Below are 25,215 nucleotides of genomic sequence, written 5' to 3' on the forward strand. Positions count from 1 at the left end.
AGGTGAGCTTGGTGGATAGTACCAACTTAGATTAGGACAAGTGAATCATAATCGGAGTCATAGTGTCCTGTCCCCTGAACCTTCACCTAGATGACACTCTGTTCTAGAAGATATCTGTACTACCCCCTGAACACCTATGCTCCTGTGTTATCCCCTTCCCCACATCCTGCCTTTTTGTGTATATAATCCCTGTGTGAAAGAGTAAAAGTGGAGATTTGATCAACCTAGACAGATCACCATTCTTTGCATCTTTGCCTGTCCCCCACCTCTCTTTCAGCCTGTTTCTCTCTCTTTCCCCTGTTTAATGCCCTGCTGGACAGGACAAGAGAGTGCTTGACTACACCTCCCTCTACAACCACCATTGGGGGCTGAGCTTTAGGGGAGTCGGGAGAAAACCATCACAGCAGTAGGAAAATGTGGTCTAAGATGGGGAGAGGGTAAAAGCTGGTGTTCCCTGACTCCCAGGCACCCAGTCGCCACTGGGGTGCTGCACAGAGGAGTCAGGAAAGAAGGATGAGGGGTCCACTGTCCTGTGAAGAAGCCAGGACCTGTGGGCTGAGGACTACTATGAACCTGGGCCAGAGAAATGGGGAACTCCAGCTTAGATCATCAGTGATTGTCCTTAGCTTAGCAGGTCATACTCTGGAAGAGTAAAGAGGCCTTCTGTGAGATACTTAGGCTGCAGCTCTGGAGGCAAAGTCCTTCTCCATGTTTTTCATAGTGGTTTCAGTGGAAGAGACAGTCCGTGTCTAACCATACTGTTTATTGACTGTTCATCATGGAAAATGGATGCAGCCTTACTCCACAGGGTGGACCAGAGATTAAATACCTTTTGCAGGGAGGAATGTCTGGGAAGGGGAGCTTATTGTCTAAACCCTTGGGGACTCTAGATACCTCATTAGCATGAAGAACTCTGTTCTGGGCCATGTGACCAACATGGAGAGTGTGGCACATATTCAAGGCCTGGAATACAGCAGGAAGCAGGGAGGCACCTACCATTTCCTATGTGTACAGAGTTCTTGTACCCCACCAAATTTCCTGGTATGGTCCAGTATCTCACTGTGTGTATTAATTTAATACATTTAGAGTATGAGAGTTCATATACCATTGTAAGATTAAACATGGGTAGGGTGTTCTGCATTTAGGAGTGGTAGTCATGATGTGAGTTGGAGAAACACAGGAGATAAAAAGGTAGAGAGAGATACAGAGAGAAATCAGATGCTAGAACTTTTAATTTCTCTAAGGCATGCTGAAAACCTCTGTTCCATGTTAGAGAGAGATACAGAGAGAAATCAGATGCTAGAACTTTTAATTTCCCTAAGGCATGCTGAAAACCTCTGTTCCATGTTAAAACTCTAGCCTCTTCCAAGGCACTGTTCTCGCCTAAGTCAGTCGCCCACTTTAGCATGCATGCTGATCACCAGGGCAATTATCTAAAGATAGAATGGCCCGGTCTGGAAAAACTGTCCAGAAAATAGAGACTGGCATTTAGTTCCTGAAGCTACATTTAACATCTCACTTTTCCGAGATAACCCTATATAAATTCCAAATGTCCCCTTCTCTACTTGCAGGAACCCATTTGATCAAAATTTCCAGAAATTTCCACAGAAAACCATCAACTGACTCTTTGAAACATCAGAGTCTGGGATTGCCATGCGTGCCCTTCAGAATGGTTTTGTCAATAAAAATTTCAGAGAAAGTGCCAGGTCAATAAATTTGACTCCTGCTTTTACTTTACTTCCACACTTTTAATCTGTCAGTGATATAACCTAACAAATCACCATTTGGGAGGCTCAGATAACTCACACACACACATATAGCTCTAAGTCACATTGTGACTTCAATATTGAAAAGTGAATACTGGCAGCCAAAATTCAAAACTTTTTATTTTAATATCTAAAATGATTTAAACTAGTTCAAAGTAAGAATTCAAAATGGTCCAGTACCTCTTGAACATAATAACTGACTTCTCATTCATTTCATTGCTTCTGCTCAGCTCCTGCTTCCCATTGTGCCCAATGTCTGATGTTAAGAAGAATAATTAAGGGAGATTTTGATGCACACAATGGGAAAAGAAAAAGAAATTCCTCTTGATTCTGATCAGCATTGCAAGAAAAAAATAGAAAATCGTGACACAACTAAAATTAAAAGTGAACAGGATGTAGCAGAACTGACACTGGGAACAGAAGAAAATTTGTAACTCGAATGTGTGTGTGTGTAATCTAGTGTCTTTCTCTGCAATGAAGTTGATAGGTTTCCTCCTGCTTGCACTGATAATTAATAATAATAGTAGTAGTAGTAATAATAATAGAAACAAAAAAATAATAGAAATAAAAATAATAGAAAAATAAAAAACAATAGAAACAATGAAAAGAAGAAAGGGGGCTCTATTTTACTCTCAGGGCCTACCTGGATCTGCCAAGTATGTTCCTGAGTTTGACAAAGAGCTATAGCATTCTCTACACATGAGAGTCTCACAGAAAGCCTTGCTTGATCAAACCAATCCTGGACCCAACAGTGTTTTTCCTTTTCAAAGGGTTGTCACCCGGTATTCTCTTGCCAAGGTGGCAGAACTATGCTTTCTCTCAAGAAGAAAACTAGCACTTTACAGTAAAACAGGCTTCAATGTTGACTGTGACCCTATAATACTCCCTTGAGCAGCTACTTGGAGGCCAGTTCTCTGATATGAGGATGGCCCTGGTGGCTGGTTGGAAATCAGAGTAGCCTCCTTTGTTATGTATTGGAGCAAAATTTCTGGACAATCCTAGTAAACAAACATATGTGTCCTAGCATCCTAACAGGTCTGGTTAGCATACTATTTATCTGTGGGGTGTTTCAGAGGCATTCCTCCATAAGCTAAAGTCTACTTGGTGTAGCTTACTATCTCCTAAACATTGATAAATCCTTCAACATCATCAATTCTACTCTTCTACACCACCTTTTACAACCTCTATAAAATTGACTCCAAATAAGTCTTACACCAAAATGTTAAATGATAGGGAAGTTAACTTTTAGAAGTAAAGAGAAACTAAGCCTCTCTGAGTTTCACATCCTGCTAAGGATGTTTCCACCCACAAGTCTCTGTGTCAGATGCTTTGAGCAAAAGCTGTCCTCATAGTGAAGTTATTCAGAGCCCACCGCTGGGTTCAGAGAATAACTAGGACAAAAAGAGAAGTAACAGGTGGCCAGATTTGGTCACAGCTTACTACTCAGACCCATGGACATCCCACCATACCAGCTCCTGCTGCACAACTGCCCCTTCCCTCTGTAGGCAGTGACTCTGCACTCACCATGTCACGAATTAGGGGCTTGCCAGAGTTTCCCTCACAGTAACCAGCAGCAGCACTCAGAAACAAACAAACAAACAAACAAACAAACAAACAAACAAAACTTTTCAAGCCTGCTCAAGTTATATAGCTGAAGCTGCAGCAAGGCACCTGGAAGATCCCGCCTCCTCTTCTGACTGACAGGTCTGACTCAAGGTTCTGATTGGCCATTAAGTCTTGAGTTACAGGAGCAGCACCCTTAGGGTTAGAGTGTGCTGCTGGAACACCGCGTAATGGTTGCTGGCCAGGTCTTCCAGTACAGTACCTGTTCCAGATACATAGAGATTTGCATTTCGATAGCATTTTTGCCTGTCTTCTACCCGTCTGACTTTCCATCCAGCACTGGAGAGAAGCCACCACCTCAGCTCCGGCTGCTAAGCCGCCTTCTCCTCCCCTTTGTAAACAATGACCCTGTGCTCCCTAAATCATGAAATCTGGAGCTTGCTTGAACTCCTTATACTATACTCATTAGGCACTTCCCCTTCTTCCTTTGGAAATGAAGGTGGATATATAATGGAAATCAAGTTTGCATATGTAATTTCCAAAATTGTCCTGTGAGTATCACCTGCCCAAGAATCAGGTATCTTCCGCTGATGCTGGGAATTGTAGTTCTTTGCAAAACACAAGCCCTCGTGGGGGTGGGGGGAAGTACAGTGGCCAAATTGACTATCTGTGTAAACCCCAGTAACACGTGATTGGGGGCCATTCCAGCTGAGAAATTCTACTCATATTTCTGATCCTGGTCTATCTCTTGGTCAGTACTTAATATTTAATAAACAAACGGTTGATACAAATTTGAAACAAAATGGTTGAGTTGGTTTTTTTCAGTAAAACTCAGTATAAATGGATGGAGGTGCATAAGAAGGTAATGGCCCCAAATTCACTTTTCAGTCCGGATAATCGAGCAGTGGACTCATCTAACTGATCTAAGGTATCACAGTCTCTCTTGGTTCTGTAGAGTGAAAAATTGTAAAGACCATTTTATGAAATATATATAGACTTTTTCTTTACCCTAAACCTGGGGAAGAGAATGCAGGTTCCAGAAGGTGGAACTGAATGTAAGATTTCAGGCCTTCACTGCCCTGGGACACATTCTGGGTGGAGGGCATTATTCCTGAATCAGAGGACACTTGCTGGATTAACATTCCTCGGGCCTCAGGGTGGGGAAGGCCCAAAGCAAGAAGACACATTCCTGACAACAGAAAAAGATGCAAGTCATCTAGGTGGGGCTATGGCCAGAGCAAGTGAGAAATAGTTAACCTGAAATAGTTGGTAATGACAGGGTAGGGCACAGTGACATGGTGAAACTACATTCTTGAGAACAATGAGTGTGCAGAGTGATTTTCACATGACTCTAAATCATGTGGGGTGGGTTCCTCTGAAATGTTCCACTATTTTTATGTTATATATCCTTGACAACCCCTCACCCCCTTCCCACTCCCCTGGTTTGTGGTTTATCCCTTTAAAAACCCTCCTCAGACTGACTGGCTTGGTCAAACTTTACAACTTCGAGAGTGTGCAGTTTGACCGCTGGCTGCCAGCTCTCTTCCCTAACTTCTGCTGATTGCATCCAGGTATGGTGTCTTGGAGTTTGTGGGTGGTTGCGACTTCCCGAGACTTGAGGAAGGGTCTCCCGAGTTTGGAGGTCTTTAGTTTCATGGTCCTCTCACCACCTGATTATCCATTCTCACATTGCATGACTTTGAAATCCCTGCCACCATTTTCTAAACACCATGATTACAGACCAGTGTCACAATGCCCAGCTTAAAATGACTTCAACTTTATTTCCTGAGTCATTAGAATGAAGGGATGAGTAAGATGAGCAGTTACACTTAACTATATTGCAAACCAACTTATCTGTGTGAGTCTGGGTTTCACTAACTGTAGCATAAGAACATCTTAATGCTAGTCTTTGCTGAGTGAAAAAGATTCAATGATAAAGGAAAATTATATTGCTCATAGTTGGAAGAAAGCAGGAGAGCTGAACTTGGTGGGAACTTGCTTCTGTTACTTGAGTTAGGACCAGAGCCTGTGTCCTGGCCACTCATACCACGAGTTCAGTCACTTGTTCTTAATAAACCAATTAAAAGAACCAAGTTACCTAGCGGTGACATGGCCATCTATAATACAGTCACTCAGGCAAAATGACAGACAGATCTGTCTGATGTTCTACTGACTTCTAGGCCAGCCAGAGATACATAGTGGGAGTATTCTTCAAAAGACAGAGAAATCAACAAAAAAGAAAAAAAGCAAATTATTAATGAAAATTGAAAACATTAATGCATTTATTCAGTGTTACTTCTTTGGAACAGTGATGAAGATATAAATTAACTAATTATCCTTGGAGTCCTAACAGGTGTAGATAGAAGGCAAGATATAGGCAAAACTAAGAAATCTAACCAATCCATATGAATCTTTCCCATCTGTAAATCCCTTCCCCATTCTTGGCTCCTTGCTTATTTGACAAAGACATTCTCATCTAGAGGAATCAGTCTTTCCCAGATTGAGAGTTTAGGGGAAACTCAAATTTCATAGGGTACACTGTTTCACTATATGTTAACCAAAGGGAGATATATAAGTTCTCTTTAGAATATCATTATTCCTACCAGGAAGATAGGTTACAGGAATGACAAGGCAGGGACTCATCACTTTAAGACACAACTGGGCACTGCCAACTGGGGGACTGTGAGGTGCTGTCACTGACAGCTCCTTATAGCTGCAAAGAATGGAAGACCTGGAAGGGGGCTGAACCAAAACAGCTGCATAGACACAGAAAGTACAACAGGAGCTCTCTTGTGGTCTGGTACCCCACAAGCATTGCTCTTTGGCCTTTTTATGCTCTGGCTTTCACACTTAAAGCTCCCTCCACGACAGTTCATCCATACTTCAGAGCTCTCTGTAAATACCTGATTTCTCCAGCCTTAGAGTGGCTTCTCTTGCAGTCTTGGGTTCCCTGACAACACCCTCCATTTCATCAGGAGTCAAACCACTCAGGGCTCCTAAATGAATGTTTTGCAAGGAAGCAGAATAGGATCCCATCCAAACAAGTAGATCTTCATTCCTGGAGGTTTCTTTTCTTTCATTACAGGAATCAAAAACTCCAGCAAGGGTAATCATAGCATGTGTCCTTGTAAGCTACAGCTGCTGCTGAATTACCACATTTGCCATAAACTGAGTCTTGTGGCTTTGATAATGTAGTGACCCACTTCAAAGAGACATGTATTTTCAGTTTCTCTCCTTATTATTCCTTGCTTTATTTCCACATTTTGTGATGATTTGGGCTAGGAAAATTCTTTCAGCATCAAGAGTAAGTTTCTGATGCTATCAATCTTATTTCTTATGGGTCAATAGGGCTGAGGTAAAGATGAACTTAGGATCAGCCATTCACAACTTACTCTTGTGACATGTTCATGAGGCTAAATAGATGGATCAGCCTCTAAGAGAACTGGCTGTTCATCCACAGGGACATACTTTGATTCCCAGCACCTACAAGACAGCTTGGAAACTATTTTTAGTTTCCATCATGGAGGACCTGACACCACATTCTGGTCTCCACTGGTACCTGTCACATACACAAACACACACCATTTTCATTTCTGGTACCCTAGAAGGCCAGAAGATTGGATCAGATGTCCTGGACCTGGAAATAAAGTAGCTCTGAGCTATCTGATGTCGGTGCTAGAACCCAAACTTGGATACCCAAGAGGTGAAGTAGTACTGATCAAATTCTCCATCTCTCAAATGTCGTTGTAATTCAGAAGGTGACAATGCTCCATTACTCCTGTGTCCTAGCACATGAAGGTTATGAAAGTCTCTCTAGATGGCTGTTGAAATTTAGTAGATTTCTATCCCTCTGTGAATGGACTCTCCACATTGCTTATTTTCACGATCAACACAATTCTTTAGATATGAGTAGTTTTCAAAAGGTTTTGTTTGGCTGTGGGTGTCTACAATTGTGTCATTTGGTGGGTGGGGCCTCTCAGAGGACAGCCATATGAGATTCCTGTCTGCAAGCATTACAAAGTATCATTAATAGTGTCGGGGTTGGGTGCTTACCCATGGGATGGGTCTCAAGTTGAGCCCTTATTGGTTGGCCATTCCCTCAGTTCCTGCTCCATCCTCAATCCCTACATTTCTTGTAGACAGGATAAGTTTTGGGTTGAAAAATTTAACAGTGGATAGATATGCCTATCACTTCACCAGTGTCAGAAGCCAGGACCCTTGCCCCTCACCCTCACCCACTACTTCTCACCACCAACGTCCCCTGCAGCTTCATCCTGCCTGGCAACCACAAGGTCCGGTTTGGCAGCTGCAGATAGACTCAAAGCAGTGTACCGTGTCTTCTGAGAAAAGCATAGACTCAAGGCAGCGTACCGTGTCTTCTGAGAGAAGCAGGTAGATCACAAAATGTTTCAGGGCACAGCCAAGAAGATTCTGTACTTTTCCAACACCTGTCCCCTCTTACCCCCTCCCCTTGTAAAATGTATTATTAAAAAGGCGCTTCGTGCTTCAACACATGGCTCTTGATAAGCAATTGCTTCCTTGAGTCCTTTCTCTCGCCTGTTCTTTTTTCAGGTTGCGGTCTTCCTTCTGCCCACGAATAACCAAGGTCGGGTCACACCAGGGTTCCTGCCTGGCCACAGGAGGCAGCCTCTCCAGAGTCCATATCCCCAATGCTGTGAGTCATAACAAAGCACATCACATTGTTCCTTGGGTGCCTCCCCTATCACAATCAGAATTCCATAAGATCAATAGAATCAAATAGCCTGGACCCATGGGGCTCTCAGAGGCCTTGCCTCACATATATAGCTGATGTGCAACTTGGTCTTCATGTGGGTACCAAACAACTAAAGTGGGGGGAGGGCTATCCTAGAAGCTATTGCCTGTATGTGGAATAGGTTCTTCTAGCTAGGCTGCCTCGCTGAGAGGAAGCACCTGGCCTTGTAGAGATTGGATGTATTAGGTTAGGGGGATATCCAGGGGGTAGAGAAAGGATGGTGGTAGGGGGTACCTTGAGGGTGACAGTGAGTAGAATGTAAAATAAATAAAAAATTAAAAAGGATTCATTAAAATTAGTCAGAATACAGCCAAATTATATACCTAAAATTTCCATAATTTGAGATATATTCCTTATTTTTTTGAGACAGGATAGCCTACAGCCATGACTGTTGTAGAACTCGCTATGTGGACTAAATTAGCCTCAAACTCAAACAGACTGGCCTGCCACTCTCTCCCATGTTCTGGGATTACAGGAAAGCACTTGTAAACCCAGATGAGATATGTTTTTTAAATGACTAACCTTTGAATAAAAAAAACCAAAAGGATAAAATAACATTTGAAAAGAAGCCATCACTGTTTTGAAGAATAATAGTGTTTCCTAATATTCAATAATAATAACTTAAATTGGTGAATTACTTTATACATTCTCTATAATTGGGTTCTTTTCTTTTTCTGTTAATTTTAAGTATTGAAAATGTGGAAACGGTGTATGTTTACTCCCATTCCATGGTGTGTATGTATGTAGCAGTGAGAGGACAACTGGCAGCTGTCTCTTATCTAGTTCCTTTATATAAATTCTAGATAAAAAAAAAAATCAATGGGTGTTTTTGGCTGCAAGTGAACTCATTGGCCCTAGTTTAGATTTGAAATTATTTATGCATGTGTTGGACTGAGTGTGCATATGTCACAGCCCAAATTTAGAAGAGAAAAGTTTATAGGGCTAATATGGATCTCTCAGAGATTAAACTGAGGTCACCAGGCTTAGCAGCAACCAACTTTACACTGACACAATCCTCCGGCATTCATGTAATCTAAAACAAAGCATTATATGATTTTCATTTGCAAATACAATCTATAATTTCACTTGTCCTGTTTTCCTCTATCCTTAGATGGCAGTATAGTTATAATCTGAAGACAATAATTTACTGATGTAATATTTCAAGTAAGGTTATTTGAGCATCAGTGAGATGGCTCAGAAGGAAACATCTATGGAGCGCAAAACTGGCAACCTGATCATGATTATCATATAAAGAATGGCCAAAAGTGTACCTCACAATTTTGTCTTCCAGTCTCCACATACCTGCTATGGCCTACAAGCCTATAACCACATTACACACACACACACACACACACACACCATTTTTTAAAATAAATCTTATTCCAGTCACATTGTCTAGCATTCCTCTTAAGTTCTGTAGTTTAAGATGAAGTGTTCAGTAGATAACTAATGGGGACATGAAGAAGCATGGAATACTAAATAATACATGCATATCTATAGCATATCAAGCTCCGCTGTGAGAAATGGACTTGACTGCAGATTATTCTGCTTCATTACATCTCTACCAAATAGGTGAAAATGTCACTTTTGCATACACATGTTATGTATGTAATTTTTCTTATATTTTCTTCTGTTAAGCATTTTAACACTGATGTTGTGTTGACAAAACAGGATACACTGGGAATAAATCTGCTTTTGGACTTGTACTCAGGAGGGTGACACATGATAATCTAGAGTTCTATGTAGCCCTAACTATTTACTGACATGTAAGCCAGGCTGAATATCAAGCAACACCTCTAGGGAATTTGTGAAAATATGACAATATCAGGAACAAGAGTCCCAACCCATTCACAGACGCCCTTACTTAAAACTTATGGATTGCATGCTGTCCAGTATTTAAACAGTGGATGACTTGGTTGATAGATATATTATATACATTAAAGCCAAAAGACATCTCCCACCAAGTATAAGGACAATACAAGACACCTGTAGCCACAGAAGCAATATAAAGGTCATCAAATAAGCTTTAATAAAGAGATTTGTCACACATACAGCAGCACACTACAAAAACAACTTCAAAAATTTCAGAGTATAAACCACATGTGGAAATATGAACCATCAAATTTGCATAAACATGAATTATTTACTTTCTTCAAGGCCATTAAGAAAAAGAGGTACAGCAATAATTTTTCTGGTGATTGAATGTGATGTCAAAATCTTTACCTTTGTAGGAATAGGATTTTTCTCGTGTGTGAAGGTTTTTCTTATTACCTGATGTCAACATAATGAATGCTTTCAAATATTTACAGGGCTAGAGGCATGGCCAAACATTTAAGACAAGTTTATTTCTACAACCAAGGATCAGGGTTTTTATGACATTCTGTGATTCCTGCTCCAGGACTACCCCAGGGGTTCTTCAGAACCAACATGTACGTGCATAAAGCCATATAAAAATACACTGATAGAACATAATTAAAATTAAACAAATTATTAAACAAATGCAATTTACTCAAGAATGTTTTCCTTGTGTAAGCATTCATTCCTGTAACAACAATGTTAAGATACCTAAAGGCTTACCTACAGTTTTTCCTTATTGTGGTTTGATTCATATAAGAGCAAACAAGTATGTATGTTTGGAGTCAGAGAAATTAATCCTTCTCAGTTGATGGGATCATTTGGAAAGATTTAACAAATGCTGCCCTGGTGGAGGAAATATGTCATTGAAGGTGAGCTTGAGAGTTTATATCTGCATGCCAGTTCTAGTTCCCACATCCTTGCTACATGCTTCAGGTTGAAGATGTGAGCTCTGAGCTTCCTCCTTTAGCTACCATGCTTCACAACTGATTTAATGATACTTTGTTGGTGTGGAACCATAAGTCAAATTAAACTGGCTTATAGGTTGCCCTAGACATTATGTTTTATCAAAGCAACAGAAAAGACATTAAATACACACCCATAAAGTTTTATACCTGGATGAGTTTTTGTGTAATTAAAGAGACATGTGAAATCTAAGAGTTATTAGCTTATCACTTAAATCCATAGTGGTTTTATGCAGATGAGTTTGCAGGTGCAATTGAAATAAAAGGGAACACTGTACTTGAATAGATGGTTGACACTCATCAAATTATTTTGCTCCAGAAGAATCTTGTGTAGCTGAATCTTACTAAATCCTTCATAGTCAGATTCCCTTCATTATGAGTTCTTTCACATCCTCAAACACTACTGTGATACGCAAAGGCTTTAACAGATTGGTTACACACTAAAGGTTTTACTCTTTTGTAAAGACTAAACTAAAATGTAAAATGTGTAAAAGTTTAACACATTTAACTACATTTATAGGGTTTCTCTGCTTTATGATTTCCTTTTATCATGAAAAACTATGGCTACATTCAAAGGCTTCACCACGTTGTTTATATTCATAGTGTTTCTCTCCAGTATATGCTCTTTTATATATTCAAAGATGACTGTCACACACAAATGTTTTATTACATTGATTACATTCATAGTTTCTCTCCAGAATGTGTTCTTTTGTGTATTCAGAGACTACTGTGATATGCAAAGGCTTTACCACAGTGAGTCCATTCATAGGGTTTCTCTACAGTATGTGGTTTTCTCTGCATTTAGTGATAACTGTGGTGTGCAAAGGGTTTACCACGTTGCTTGCACTCACAGGTTTTCACTCCAGTATGAATAGTTTCATGATGATGATGGTTACAGAAATGTCCAAGGGCTTTGCAATATTAAATACATTTATAAGGTTTCTCTTCAGGATGGTTCTTTGCATGCCTTTGAAAATAACTGTTATGTAAAAAGGCTTTATCACACTGATTGCATTTGGAGAGTTTTACTCCATTATATATATTTTTATATAGGTGAAGTTCATCTTAATATGAAAGCTTTACCACACTGCTGACATTCACAGGTTTTCTCTTCAATATGTGTTTTTTGATGTATTCAAAGATAACTGTGTTGTAAAAATGGTTTATCACATCAATTATATTCGTAGGGTTTCTCTCCAGCATTATTTTTTTGTGTATCTGGAGAGAACTGTGACATGCAAAGACTTCACCATACTGAATACCTTCATAGTGTTCAGTATGGTTTCATGTCTTTACCACATTGCTTATATGCAAAGTGTTTCTTTCTAGTATGTGTTCTTTTATTAAAAGATGACCATGTTATACAATGTGTTTTCCACACTGATTCATTCATAGTGTTTCTCACCACTAAGTTTTTCTTTAATGTATTCAGAGATACTATGTTGTAAAAATAAAAAAATATTATGTTGTAAAAGTATGACTTCTATCATACTTTCAGGATTTCTCTCTGATACCTATTCTTTTCTACATTAAAAGATAACTGTGATGTGCAAAAGCTTTACCACATTTCTTCTGTTCATATGATCTCTCTACAGTATGCATACTTCCATGATAATGAAGACTACAGCAATGTGAAAAGACCTTACCATGTTAAATAGCTTCATAGGGTTCCTCTCCCAGACAATTCCTTTTGTTTTAAGAGACTATTATGATTTTCATAGGTTTCACAACAATGATTGCATTCATGGGATTTCTTCAGTATGATTCCTTTTATGGTATTGGAGAGTACTGGAATGTGCAAAAGCTTTACCACATTGATTACATTTATAAGGTTTCTCTCCAGTATGCATTCTTTTATGTGAGGACAAACCACAGTGATATGCAAAGGCTTTACCACACTGATTACATTCATAGGGTTTCTCTCCAGTATGTGTTCTTGTATGCAGTTGGAGACTACTGCTTTGTGCAAAGGCTTTATCACAGTGATTGCATTTGTAGGGTTTCTCTCCAGTATGTGTTCTTTTATGTTGTTTGAGACTTTGGGGTTGAGAAAAGGTTTTATCACATTGATTACATTTGTAAGGTTTCTCTCCAGTATGAATTCTTTCATGACTTAGAAGGGAAGTGTGAGATACAAAGGATTTATCACACTGATTACATTTGTAGGGCTTCTCTCCAAAATGTGTTCTTTTATGTATTCGGAGATGACTCTGTTGTGAAAAGGCTTTTCCACATTGATCACATTTGTAGGGTTTTTCTCCAGTATGTATTACTTTATGTGTTCGGAGATGACTGCTTTGTGCAAAGGCTTTTCCACACTGATTACATTCATAGGGTTTCTCTTGTGTATGTGTTCTTTTATGTATGGCCAAAGCAGAATGATATGCAAAGGCTTTTCCACATTGATTACATTCATAGGGTTTCTCTTGTGTATGTGTTCTTTTATGCATGGTCAAAGTAGACTGATGTGCAAAGGCTTTACCACATTGATTACATTCATAGGGTTTCTCTTGTGTATGTGTTCTTTTGTGCATGGTCAAAGTAGACTGAAGTGCAAAGGCTTTACCACATTGATTACATTCATAGGGTTTTTCTCCAGTATGTGTGCTTTCATGTGTTCGAAGAGTCCGTTGTCGTGAATAGGCTTTATCACATTGATTACATTTGTAGGGTTTCTCTCCAGTATGTATTACTTTATGTATTTGGAGATGACTCTTTCGTGTATAGGTTTTATCACACTGATTACATTTGTAGGGTTTCTCTCCAGTATGTGTTCTTTCATGTATCCGAAGATACTTGTGTTGTAAAAAGGCTTTATCACATTGATTACATTTGTAGGGTTTCTTTCCAGTATCTGTTCTTTCATGTATTTGGAGACTACTATGACATGCAAGGGCTTCACTCTGTTGAAAGCCTTCAGAGGGTTTCTCTCGAGTTTTAATTCTTTCATGCTTTTGACGATGACTGTGATATGTGAAGGCTTTCTCCCATTGTGTATATTCATAGGATTTCTCTCCAGCAGGACTTCTGTCATGCCTGCAATAATTGGGACACATAAAAGTTTTATCACATACATTACACTGATGAATCATTTTTGTTGGTAAGAATTAATTTTACAATTTGGTCTAATTGTAAGGTAGAATCAGACCTTAAGGTCTTATCACATTGATTACAGTCTTGGTGTTCCCCTTCACTGTGGGTTGTTTTGCATCTTTAGAAAGACTTGTGACTCTCAGGGCATTTATTACATGGCTCACATTTATATTACACTTTTTCTACATGACGTTTTTCAGCTATTTGAAGAAAACTGCAAGAATTAAGAGATTTACTACAGTAATTATGTTCATAAATGTTTTTACAATGTGAGTTATACTGTATTTGAAAAGTGAAGGACAAACAGAATTCCACATTCCTAATGCTCACAGGCATTTTCTGCAGTACAAGTTTGTGGTTGTATTCCAAATGAAGTTAAAACACTAAGTGATTATAAACTTGTATCACTCTCAGAAAGTCTCCTCAAAGTGGGGACTACCATATATCATTTAATAGTTCTAGGAAAAAGAGATATTCTGCTTCTTTCAATATCCCTATGCTCATGTAAACTGTATCAAGTATGACAAATGATATACCTATTAAAAGAATAACAAATGAAGGGTTTCTACTTGTATTCACACAACTTGGCTTTTTCTTCCTCACAGACATGAAATGTAGGGTGTAGATTAAGGTTTCTCCACAACGACATTCTTAACTCTCCTAAACTTCCCCTCTCACCAAACTTAGCGAATTTTAGACAAGTATATGAGTAACAGCAGCTCTACTATGGACTATTTGCTCATTAGAAGGATTTGAACAGCCGGGAAGTGGTGGCGCACGCCTTTAATCCCAGCACTTGGGAGGCAGAGGCAGGCGGATTTCTGAGTTTGAGGCCAGCCTAGTCTATAGAGTGAGTTCCAGGACAGCCAGGGCTACTCAGAGAAACCCTGTCTCAAAAAAAACAAAAGCAAACAAACAAACAAAAAAGAAGGATTTGGACATATATCACCTACCCAGTGTGTATACTTTGTAATATCTGAGTGGTGTGAAAGTACATAGAATGCCAGTTCTACAGTGTAGCTCTAATGGTGATACGATTCAAATAGTTATATCTGAAGAAATACTGTCAGAGAGGAATGCCTTGCAAGCACAAATCAGCCGCCTGACATCGAGGGACCTGCCTTTGTGAGAATTTAATAGTTACCATAATCCTAAAGCTGTGAAGGTTTAAACTGTTGTTGATTTTTAAAACTTCAAGAACACATCAAATTTCTTTCCAAAGCACATTTGAATCAGGTTTCACAAAAAAATTACCTTCCATATCTTCTATCACTTTGACAATGTTCTTCAATATTATGGTCTTCCCAATTGTAGCCTAAAATGCAGTACCAGAAAATGTATGATATATTGGAAATTAGACAATAAGCCATTATCTACAGTGAACCTTATGACCATGCCTACTTTATTCACCTCAATCTTCCTCATTCTGATTCAAGATGACAGAAGAGCATCAATAATCAAGAAACAGTTGTTCCCCCACCTGATTTTAAACCTCAAGGAAAATTCAAATTTACCTATAGCAATGAGGTTCCTGTAGGTCTCCAGCATCACATCTTTGTAAAGTCTCTTCTGAGATGGATCCAGCAAGGACCACTCCTCCCGAGTGAAGTGCACATGCACATCATCATAGGTCAATGCATCCTAAAATATCCCATACATGTGTAGAACACAAAGTGTGAAAGTTATACCACTAATGAATACCTCATTGACAATATATTCATATAATTCTGGTGATTCCCACACTTAGCCCATGACAGAGATATCCATAATCATGAAATCATTTTAAAAGAAAACCAAATTATGATATTCACCTGCCATTGCTGTGCCCTTTGAACAGCATATAATGTAGCAAAAGAAATGCCAACTAACAGATACAGACAAACAAAAACAGAGAGAGACAGAGGAAGAGAGATAGAAAGGGAGAAGGAGAGAAGCAAACAGATTACAACCACTGAGACATAAATATAAACAATTAAAAACTACAAAAAACTATGAGCGAGCTGGGTGTATTTGCTCATGCCTTTAATCTAATCGCAAACTCAGCAAGTAGTGGCAGGTATATCCTATTGACTTGAATGACAGCCTGGTATATTTAAAAAGTTCCAGGAAAGCCCGTGGTACCTATTAGAACCCCATCTCTGCTGAAAAAAAAAAAAAAAAAAAAAAAAAAAAAAAAAAAAAAAAAAAAAAAAAAAAACCACAATCAAAAAACAAAAACAAAAAAACCCCACAAAACAAACAAAAAGCCAAACCCCCCCCCCCCCAAAAAAGCAAAAACCGAAACAAGAAAGATAGGAAGAACTTCAGAGGATTTTGAACTTCCTACAAAGAATTAATCATTCACTGTATGCTGGGGTCCAGCCTCGACAAGAGTCAGGAGTCATCAAGGAGTAAGGATACCTGGTAGGTGAATAAGAAAACATACAATTGAGATACAATACTGACAGGCTGGCTTTTTGGGTGAGTTAGCCCTTGAACTCAGGAGTCAGGGTGTTCACCTAGACTTGACTCAGTCCCAGTCTTTTATTGAAATCATACAAGTAAATTGAGTTACAAAATTCATAGGAGGGTAGCTAAATGCTTCTCTATTTTCCTGTGCCAACATTTTCTTGTGATACAGAGTAATACAGATTTAGAACAGAAAAAAAGGGAACTATAGAATCTCAGACATAGAAATTCTACAGCAAGCACAATTTTTTTTATATCTCCTGACTAAGAGTCTCTGGTGAGGTCAGGGCAGCAGTGTTGTGGTTACAAAGTCAGTATCTTTCAGACATATGTGAGACAGTACAGTTTCATAAAAGGGCAAACATGAGGTCATACTGCTGACCCTGCAGTCTTTATAATTTTTTGGAACCCATCTGTCTGTCTACAAAAACATCCTCAACCAACTTGTATAGAGAATTCCTAGGGGGCTGCCACCATCGTCTCTAAACCCAAGGAACCCATTACTAACTTTCTGGGAAATACATGTATATTATTCCACCCTCAATTTTATAACAAATATCCCATTTTTATTATACAGAATTGAGACTAAAACTGGGGGAACAGCTGATTACTAAGAAATTACTCGTCTCTGCCTGCATCTCTAGGTTTCTTTCATTTCCACCTAGGGCAAGTGACTGTAACATACATTTTCTCTTGAATTCAGAAACAGCCTTCACTTTAACATTATTGGTAACATCTAATTTCTGGATATCAAGTGGGTTCCTACTAGATCTTGCCAGGTCACTAAATACCAGTTTAATCAAAGAAGGAAGAAAGAAAAGGAATAGTAAATAGATAAACAAAAGGTAAATACTAAGGATGATTGCTGAAATGACATCATGAGATGCTTGCATCAAAGAAGCAGATTTTGGATCCTCTCAGTATTCATACTGGGGCCCACAAGAGGCTATTGCCTCCCACTCTGAAACATGGTCTCCCCAACCTCCCCACATCCCGTATCCAGCAGGTTTTTCTTCCTTGTCATCGGGGGTCCCAGGCATCTCAAGCTTAATGTGGGGGTCTCCAACAACTGTAGTTCTGTATTCATATTCCTGGAACCTGATATATCCAGTTTAAATTGTAACATTAATAAGATCCTACTTAAAGGCAATAGATATTTAAAGTAATAATGAACAAATGAAAACATGTAAATGTTTACCATAAATAAACAATATAGTGCAGAGAGATGACTCATAACAAACACAACATGTAGGAAGAATGTCTCACTCTTAAAATCAAATGAATCAGAAGGATCATTTCAGCTACACACAAAATGTCATTGAAGACAGACAGTGTTCAAAGACATCTTCCCAGATAGGAAGATTTTTCATTCAATAGACTGGATTCTGACTCTGGTCACTATAAGTTCAGGGTCATTCCAGGAAATGTCTGTAGTCTAACTTCAGTGATTCCCATATTCTGCAATTAATGTCATAAATACATGTCATCATGAATATTAGAATAATACTCTCTGGCAAATATCATTATTCAAGATATGAGTGAAGCACAAAACTATAGCACATGCTTGTCATGTGCAAAAACATACATTTCAGGCCCATAAAACAATAAAGTCAGGCATATTGACTCATATATAATACCAGTCCAAAGGAGTCTGACAGGTGAATTTCTAAATTTTGGTCCATTCTAGTCTATAAACCTACTTATAGGAAGGACATCCAGGGTTTCACAGAGAAACAAAAACAACAAAAGTAAAACTGTAAAGCATTAGGATAGCAAAATCGTGTAGAATGGAATAGGAATTGCTTCTATACTATCATATTTGATTTAGGGATAGAGAGTTTATAATGGGGACAGCATAACATCACAAGAAAAAGCTGATAGATCATTTCAACCACAAAACATTAGACACAAAGAATAGAAATATTGGGTCTATAGATAATCAAGTCCTGTCCTCAATGAGGAATTTCATCTAGAAAGGCTCCTCTTACACAAGCTTCAATAAACTCCCTGCAAAAAGTCATTGAAGATAGATGAGTGCTCAAAGACATCATCCCAGATGGGGTACTTTTCATTTAACTGACTACATTCTGACTCTGGTCAGTATAAGTCCATGGTCATTCCATGATGAAAATGCTTGGAGTGTAACTTCAGTGATTCCTATATTCTGCAACAGCTTGTACCCTGTTCAAATGTCCAAGATTCTTTTGACACGCAAGGCAGTCTCTTGCCTGACACATCTGGTAAAATCAGAAGACAATTTATATCTTTCCAATATACAATGGCACAGAATACATATTCCCATTCCAATAGAAAGGAATGGGTACATAGTGAGCGAAGATTTAACCAAAGCAAGACAGAACCCCAGCAGGACAAATACCAAATCCTGTAGTTCTGTCTCAGACTCATGCAGCTTCAGGTTCAAAGGACTTAGATGGCCCTACTCCTTCAACTAACTCATAAACCCTTCTCTTTGGTTACTTCTAGTCCCTACACAGCTGTCCATGGCAAATGTCTCATCACTTAGATAGATCAACATCTTGTGGTCTCAAAATAACTCAGGCTTCTACCTCGCAGTTTCATGCAGGGAACTCTTAGTGCAGCTCTGACTCTGTCAAACATAGATGGCTGGAATAAGTAAGCAACTAAAGCCAAATACTACGAATATATGGCATTACATTTTTCATCTTTCTTGTTTCTGGAACCAGCACAACATCAGTGATCCTGCCAAGTTTGGCCTTTAAATTGTGATGGACCCTGCCATGCTTGGACCACAGTTGCAACAGGTTTTATCTAATGTTGCTTCCAGGGACTCTGAATCACTTTGCCTACTCACTGCACTAACTGAAGTCTTAGCAGGAGAGTGTGACCTTTTGGGCACCTTCTTAGGTGCCCAGAGTGAGTTAACCCAATCACAAAAGAATACACATGATATTTACTCTCTGTTAAGCGGATGTTAGCCCAAAAGCTTGGAATAGCAAAGACTCAACCCGCAGACCACATGAAGCTCATGAAGAAGGAAGGCTAAGAGGGGATGCCTCAGTTCTACTTAGAACGAGTAACAAAAATACTCAAGGGAGCAAATATGGAAACAAAATATTGGATAGAAACTGAAGGAGGGGCCATCAGGAGACCATTCCACCATAGGATGAATTCCTGGGTATTCATCCCATGTACAGTCACTTAAGCTAGACACTGATGTGGACAGCTGGAAGTGCATGCTGTCAAGAATATGATATAGCTGTCTACTTAGAGGTCTGCCAAAGACTAACACATTCAGAGGATGATGCTCACAGTTAACCACTGATATGATCAAGGGTTTCCCAATGGAGAACTTAGAGAGAAGACTGAAAGAACAGAAAGGGTTTGTGACCCCAGGAGGAAAGCAACAATACCAAACAACCAGAGCCCCCCCCCCAGGGTCTAAACCACCAGCCTGGGAGCACATAGGAAGGGACCCATGACTCCAGCGGTATATGTAGGGGAGGATGGCCTTGTTGGCATAGGTGGGAGAGGAGTTTCTTGGTCCCATAAAAAACGAACACAGAGTGTGTGTGGGGGGGATGTGAGTGTGGGGAGGGGTAGTGGGGGGGTAGGTGCGGGCACTGCCTCATAGAAGCATGAGGAGGAGGGATGGGATAGGAGGTTTCTGGGTGGTGGGAGGAAGTGGGGTAAGGGGATAAAATCTGAAAGGTAAATATAATACCCAATTTTAAAAAAAAGAGAGATGAAAAAAGAAGAAAAAGGAGAAAAAAAGAGAGAAAAAAGAAAAAAGAAAAATAGGAGATTTAATTGAAGGATTTAGAAATTTAGGAGGCAGTTTATGTTAATGAAAATAGCATCATAGAAACTGGAAAATCACACCCTCATAGAAGCACAAGGAGGGGGGATGGGATAAGGGGTTCCTGGGTGGTGGGGGGAATGGGATAAGGAGATAAAATTTGAAATGTAAATATTACAACCAATTTTAAAAAGGGGAAAAAAAAGAAAAGTTGTTAGAACCAACAGCTTTAAAAAAATGTCAGCCCTCTAGGAAAAAAATTTTTTTGATACTAAAACTTGTTCTGAGAATTGTATATTGCAGAATACACAGCCTTGGTGTATCTACTCATCAAGCATACTGAGCAGACCTGCCCAAACCTCCAGTGTCCTGGAATTCCATCTGGATGCAGTGAAGACACAGCATCAGAGGCTTATCAATTTACTCCCCCCCACCTGTCTTCTAATATCTCAACACCCTTAATCAGCTTGAAGAAGTTAAAGAAGAGTCAGCACCCCTATTCCCTGGGCTTGGGGACTAAGGTGGCTAATATTGGTCTGTCTTTCTACGGAAAAGTAGTGGTTTTGTCGGAACAGGGAGGATTAGCTAGGACTTATTGCATAGCCATAACCTATTGGTAGAAATCAGTATAATTAATATCAAGTTGAAGTTATAATTTCTTAAATGGTACAAAATTTACTTTGATTTCAAATTTAAGGTTTTCATTGGCATGAGCTTCTTATTGATATAAAAATTAGATGAATATTGATACTCTCATGGCATTGTGCCTGTATAACACATTTAGGAATACATGGCTTAGACCCAGTCCTTCCTTAACTTTTTTAACTGATTTGGGACAGTTAGCCTATGAGTTAAGGGACTATAGCAAATTCATGGCTTTGAGTTTCTTGATAGGGTGTTTTCCATATTTTATTTGGAAATAGCTGAGAGGAGTTAACGGACAACAGTCCAGGTTACCTTACATGGGTAGTTGGTTTTCAAAACGTCAGAAGTCCATAGAATTGACGTTACAAATATTTATATGTTAATGTTCATTTTGATTAGAGACCTGTCTGCTCCTGACAGCTTCCTGTCGTGGATTCTAAGAAGAAACTGAGCATCCTGGGAGTTACTCTAGTTGTACGGTGACAGCCACTAGGCAAGTTGCCTCTTTCCATCTACAGACAAATTACTGTCCAGAAAAGGACACACTTGCAAAATAGTCGATTGATTATATCTGCCTAGACAGAATAATCAGCCCTTAATAATTCTGCATCACTAAGGTCTGTCAGATGATTCTGGGCTAGAAGGCTGAAGATTGGATTCTCCAATGTTCGGTAGTATAGGGGCTTTCCAGGTGTTCAGCGGTCTCTATAAATTGGCTAAGTTTTAAAAGCTATGCTTAGTGCTTCCCATAATTTCAGTTAACTCAGTCATTCTGGATTTCTGACGGGGTTGAAGACCTGTAGTCTCATAGTCAATCCTGGCTATTTACTTTGAGAGAAAACATCTGAGTGGATGGTTTTCAGCTGACATTCATTCTAAAGCCAAGAAAAAAGCCAGGTTCAAAATTAAGTGTGTTAGTTAGGAGAGATGACAGAGGTTCTGGTTAGTCAACAAAATGATGGACTGGGTATTAGGACTATCTTGTACCTCACTGGTACAATTAGGAATAATTATGCTCTAATTGCATTTTGAGAGAAAAGTTTTATTTTTAACAGGAAGGGTGAAGCTAGATGATGAGAGAGAGAAAGAGGGGGGGGGGCATGGAGGCAGATGTTCACGTGTCTCCACCAGTCAAAGATAGTTTATATATCTAGGTTGGGTATTGGGTTACACTTCTGATTGAGCATTACCAAACTTATAAAGCCTTTGATTAACATTTTTTAAAAAAATGTATAAAAGCAAAAAGGAAAAGAGGGCATGGGATTGAAGTTTTCTAGGGAGGGGAAGTGGGGAAAGGGGATGGCATCTGAAATGTAAATAAAATATTTTTAAAAACTACAAAGGCAAAGTTTACCCACAGAATAGAGATGGAAGAGAGAATACTGGACATTTAAGATATAATAGAAGACATGGATACGTTGGTCAAAGAAAATGATAATATAAAAATGTTCTAGCACAAAATTTCCAGGATCTATATGGAGTATTATGAGAAGACAAAAACTATGAATAACAGGAATAGAGAAAAATACCAGTTTAAATGTCTAGAAAATATTTTCAAGAAAACCATAAAAATATTTTTTAACCTAAAGAAGATGTCAAGAATCATGGAGAATAGACTGGATCACAAAAGATCCCCGTGCCATGTAATAATCAAAACCCTAAATGTAAATAACAAAGAGAGAGTAACTGACAAGAAAGGAGGGGAACTAAGTAACTTCCTATATTTATGTGTTCTAGAATTCCTCCTGTCTTCTTGAGGAGACTCTGAAACCAAAAGGCTTGGACACACAGATTCTATGAAACCACAGAAGCCAGCCCTGATTACTAAACCTAGAAAACTTAAATCACCATAAATGAAAATAATAAAATAAAAAAACAATGTCTATAAATAGAATCCTACAAATGGCAAGTCAAGGAAAAATCCCACACAAGATTAGCTACATACATGAAAGCACAAGAAATAAGTAATCTCACATTATCAGCAAAACTAAAAGTACACAAACACATATAGCACACCAACAAAAAAAATACAAAAACTAATAATCCTTATTCATTGATATTTCTCAATATAAATGACCTCAATTCCCCCCAATAAAAAGACACAGGATAACAGAATGGATGGTAAAACAGGATGCATCTTGTAGAGTAAAAAAATTATAAAGACCATTTTGTGAAAAATATGCAGGCTTTTTCTTTGCCCTTAGACCTGAGCAGAAGGAGTGCAAGTTCCAGAACGTGGAACTGAAAATAAGATTTCAGGCCTTCACTGCCCCGGGACACATTCTGGGTGGAGGACATTATCCCTGAATCAGAGGACACTTGCTGGATTACATTCCTCAAGCCTCAGGGAGTAGATCCACCTGTGGCTGGGAAAAGCCAAAAGCAGGAAGACACATTCCTGACCACAAAAAAGATACAAGTCATCTAGGTGGGGCTGTGACTGGAGAAAGTGAGAAATATTTAACCTGAAATAGTTGGTAATGATAGGGTAGGGCACAGTGACATGGTAAAACTACGTGTTTGAGAAGAATGAGTGTGCAGAGTGATTTTCACATGACTCTAAATCATTTAGGGTGAGTTCCTCTGAAATGTTCCACTATTTTTATGTTATGTACCCTTGACAACCCCTCAACCCCCTTCCCACTCCCCTGGTTTGTGGTTTCTCCCTTTAAAAACCCTCCTCAGACTGACTGGCTTGGTCAAACTCTACTCCTGCGCGAGTGTGCAGTTTAGCTGCTGGCTGCCAGCTTTCTTCCCTAATAAACCTCTGCTGATTGCATCCAGGTATGGTGTCTTGGAGTCTGTGGGTGGTTGCGACTTCCCGGGACTTGAGGAAGGGTCTCCCGAGTTTGGGGGTCTTCAATCCTTCTACTGCATACAAGAAACCCAGTTCAACATCAAAAATAGATATTACCTCAAGGTAAAATGTTGGAAAAAGATATTCCAAGCAAAGAGACCTAAGAAACAAGTTGGTGTAGTCATTTTAATATCTAAAAATAAAAAAATAAGTAAAAAATAAATACATAAATAAAAAATATCTAAAAATAAAAATATCTAAAAATAAAAAAACAATAATAGAATTCAAATGAAAATTAATCAAGAGACAGAGGACACTAGACATTAATAAAAAAATTCACCAAGATAATATTTCAATTCATAACATCTAACATAAGAGTAGCTACCATTATAAAAAAAACAAACAAAAAAACAAAACAAACAAACAAAAAAACCTTTGTAGCTTAAATCACACACAGACTGGCAAGCATTTATAATGGGAGACTTAAATACCTCATTCTCACCAATGGACAGGTCCTGCAGACAAAAACTAAGCAGAGAACAACTCGAGCTAAGTGACATTAAAAAGCCAAATGGACCTAACTGATATTTACAGCACATTACACCCAAACACAAAAGAATATACCTTCTTCTGAGCAACTCATGGAACTTTCTCCAAATTTAATGACATAATTACAGTGCAAGACTCCATAGATACCAAAAAAACTGAAATACCCTGCCGTATCCTATCAGGCAGTAATAAAGAAATTAAGTACATCTAGAATTCCATGAAAATGAATACACAACATACCCAAACTCATGGGACACCATGAAAATTGTGGTAAGAGGACAGTTCATAGCACTAAGTGGATACATTAAAAATATTCTAAAACTTAACAGAACACCTGAAAGCTCTAAAATGAAAAGAAGTAAGCACACTTTAAAGGAGGAGATAGCAAACAACTATCAGATTTGCACATTACTTTCTTCCTGACTACCTTCCATCCTGGAATATGTCTTCGAGCTCTGGGCCTTCCCCATCCCCAGGAGGGTTCTCTTCCCTGTGGTCTAAGGAATGTTAATAAGCCCCTCCCTTCCTCTTCTGAATGTTAATCCAGCAAGTGTCCTCTGACTAAGGAATGTGCCCCTCCCAGGATGTGTCCTGGGACAGTGGGATTCTTTTAATCTTAAATTTAAACTGAGACCCAAAAGTCCTACACAACAACAACAACCAGTGAAAAACATAGTTCCTTCTTTGAGAAAAATCAGCAAAATAGGCAACTCTAATACAAATTAACTAAAACAGAAAAAAAACATACAGATTAAGACTATCAGAAACAAATGGGAACGTAAGAACAGACATTGAGGAAATCCAGAGAATCATTAAGAATATACTTTAAAAACCTGTGCCCTGGCCAGGAGGTGGTGGCACACATCTTTAATCCCAGCACTTGGGAGGCAGAGGCAGGCAGATTTCTGAGTTCCAGGACAGCCAGGGCTATACAGAGAAACCCTGTCTCTAGAAAAACAAACAAACAAAAACAAGAAAAAAAC

The 25,215-nt window shown here is 38.9% G+C and overlaps 1 protein-coding gene across 2 annotated transcripts in view; it reads right to left on the bottom strand.

Moving 5' to 3' along the window:
- Nucleotides 1-10,109: 10,109 nt before the first annotated feature.
- LOC117710279 (uncharacterized) overlaps nt 10,110-25,215 on the bottom strand; it is an 84,879-nt gene continuing 69,773 nt past the window's right edge. The window contains exons 2-4 of one of the 2 annotated variants that reach the window (XM_034505059.2): nt 15,530-15,656; nt 15,270-15,330; nt 10,110-13,958 (exon numbers count right to left, since the gene is read on the bottom strand). In XM_034505059.2, the coding sequence (XP_034360950.2) occupies nt 12,665-13,958; nt 15,270-15,330; nt 15,530-15,656 (1,482 nt within the window). In that variant the 3' untranslated portion in view covers nt 10,110-12,664. The remainder of the gene's footprint in view (nt 13,959-15,269; nt 15,331-15,529; nt 15,657-25,215) is intronic. The other variant, XM_076932681.1, reaches the window with a different exon arrangement.

This window comes from Arvicanthis niloticus, chromosome 1, assembly GCF_011762505.2.
Source record: "Arvicanthis niloticus isolate mArvNil1 chromosome 1, mArvNil1.pat.X, whole genome shotgun sequence".
Lineage (NCBI taxonomy): Eukaryota > Metazoa > Chordata > Mammalia > Rodentia > Muridae > Arvicanthis > Arvicanthis niloticus.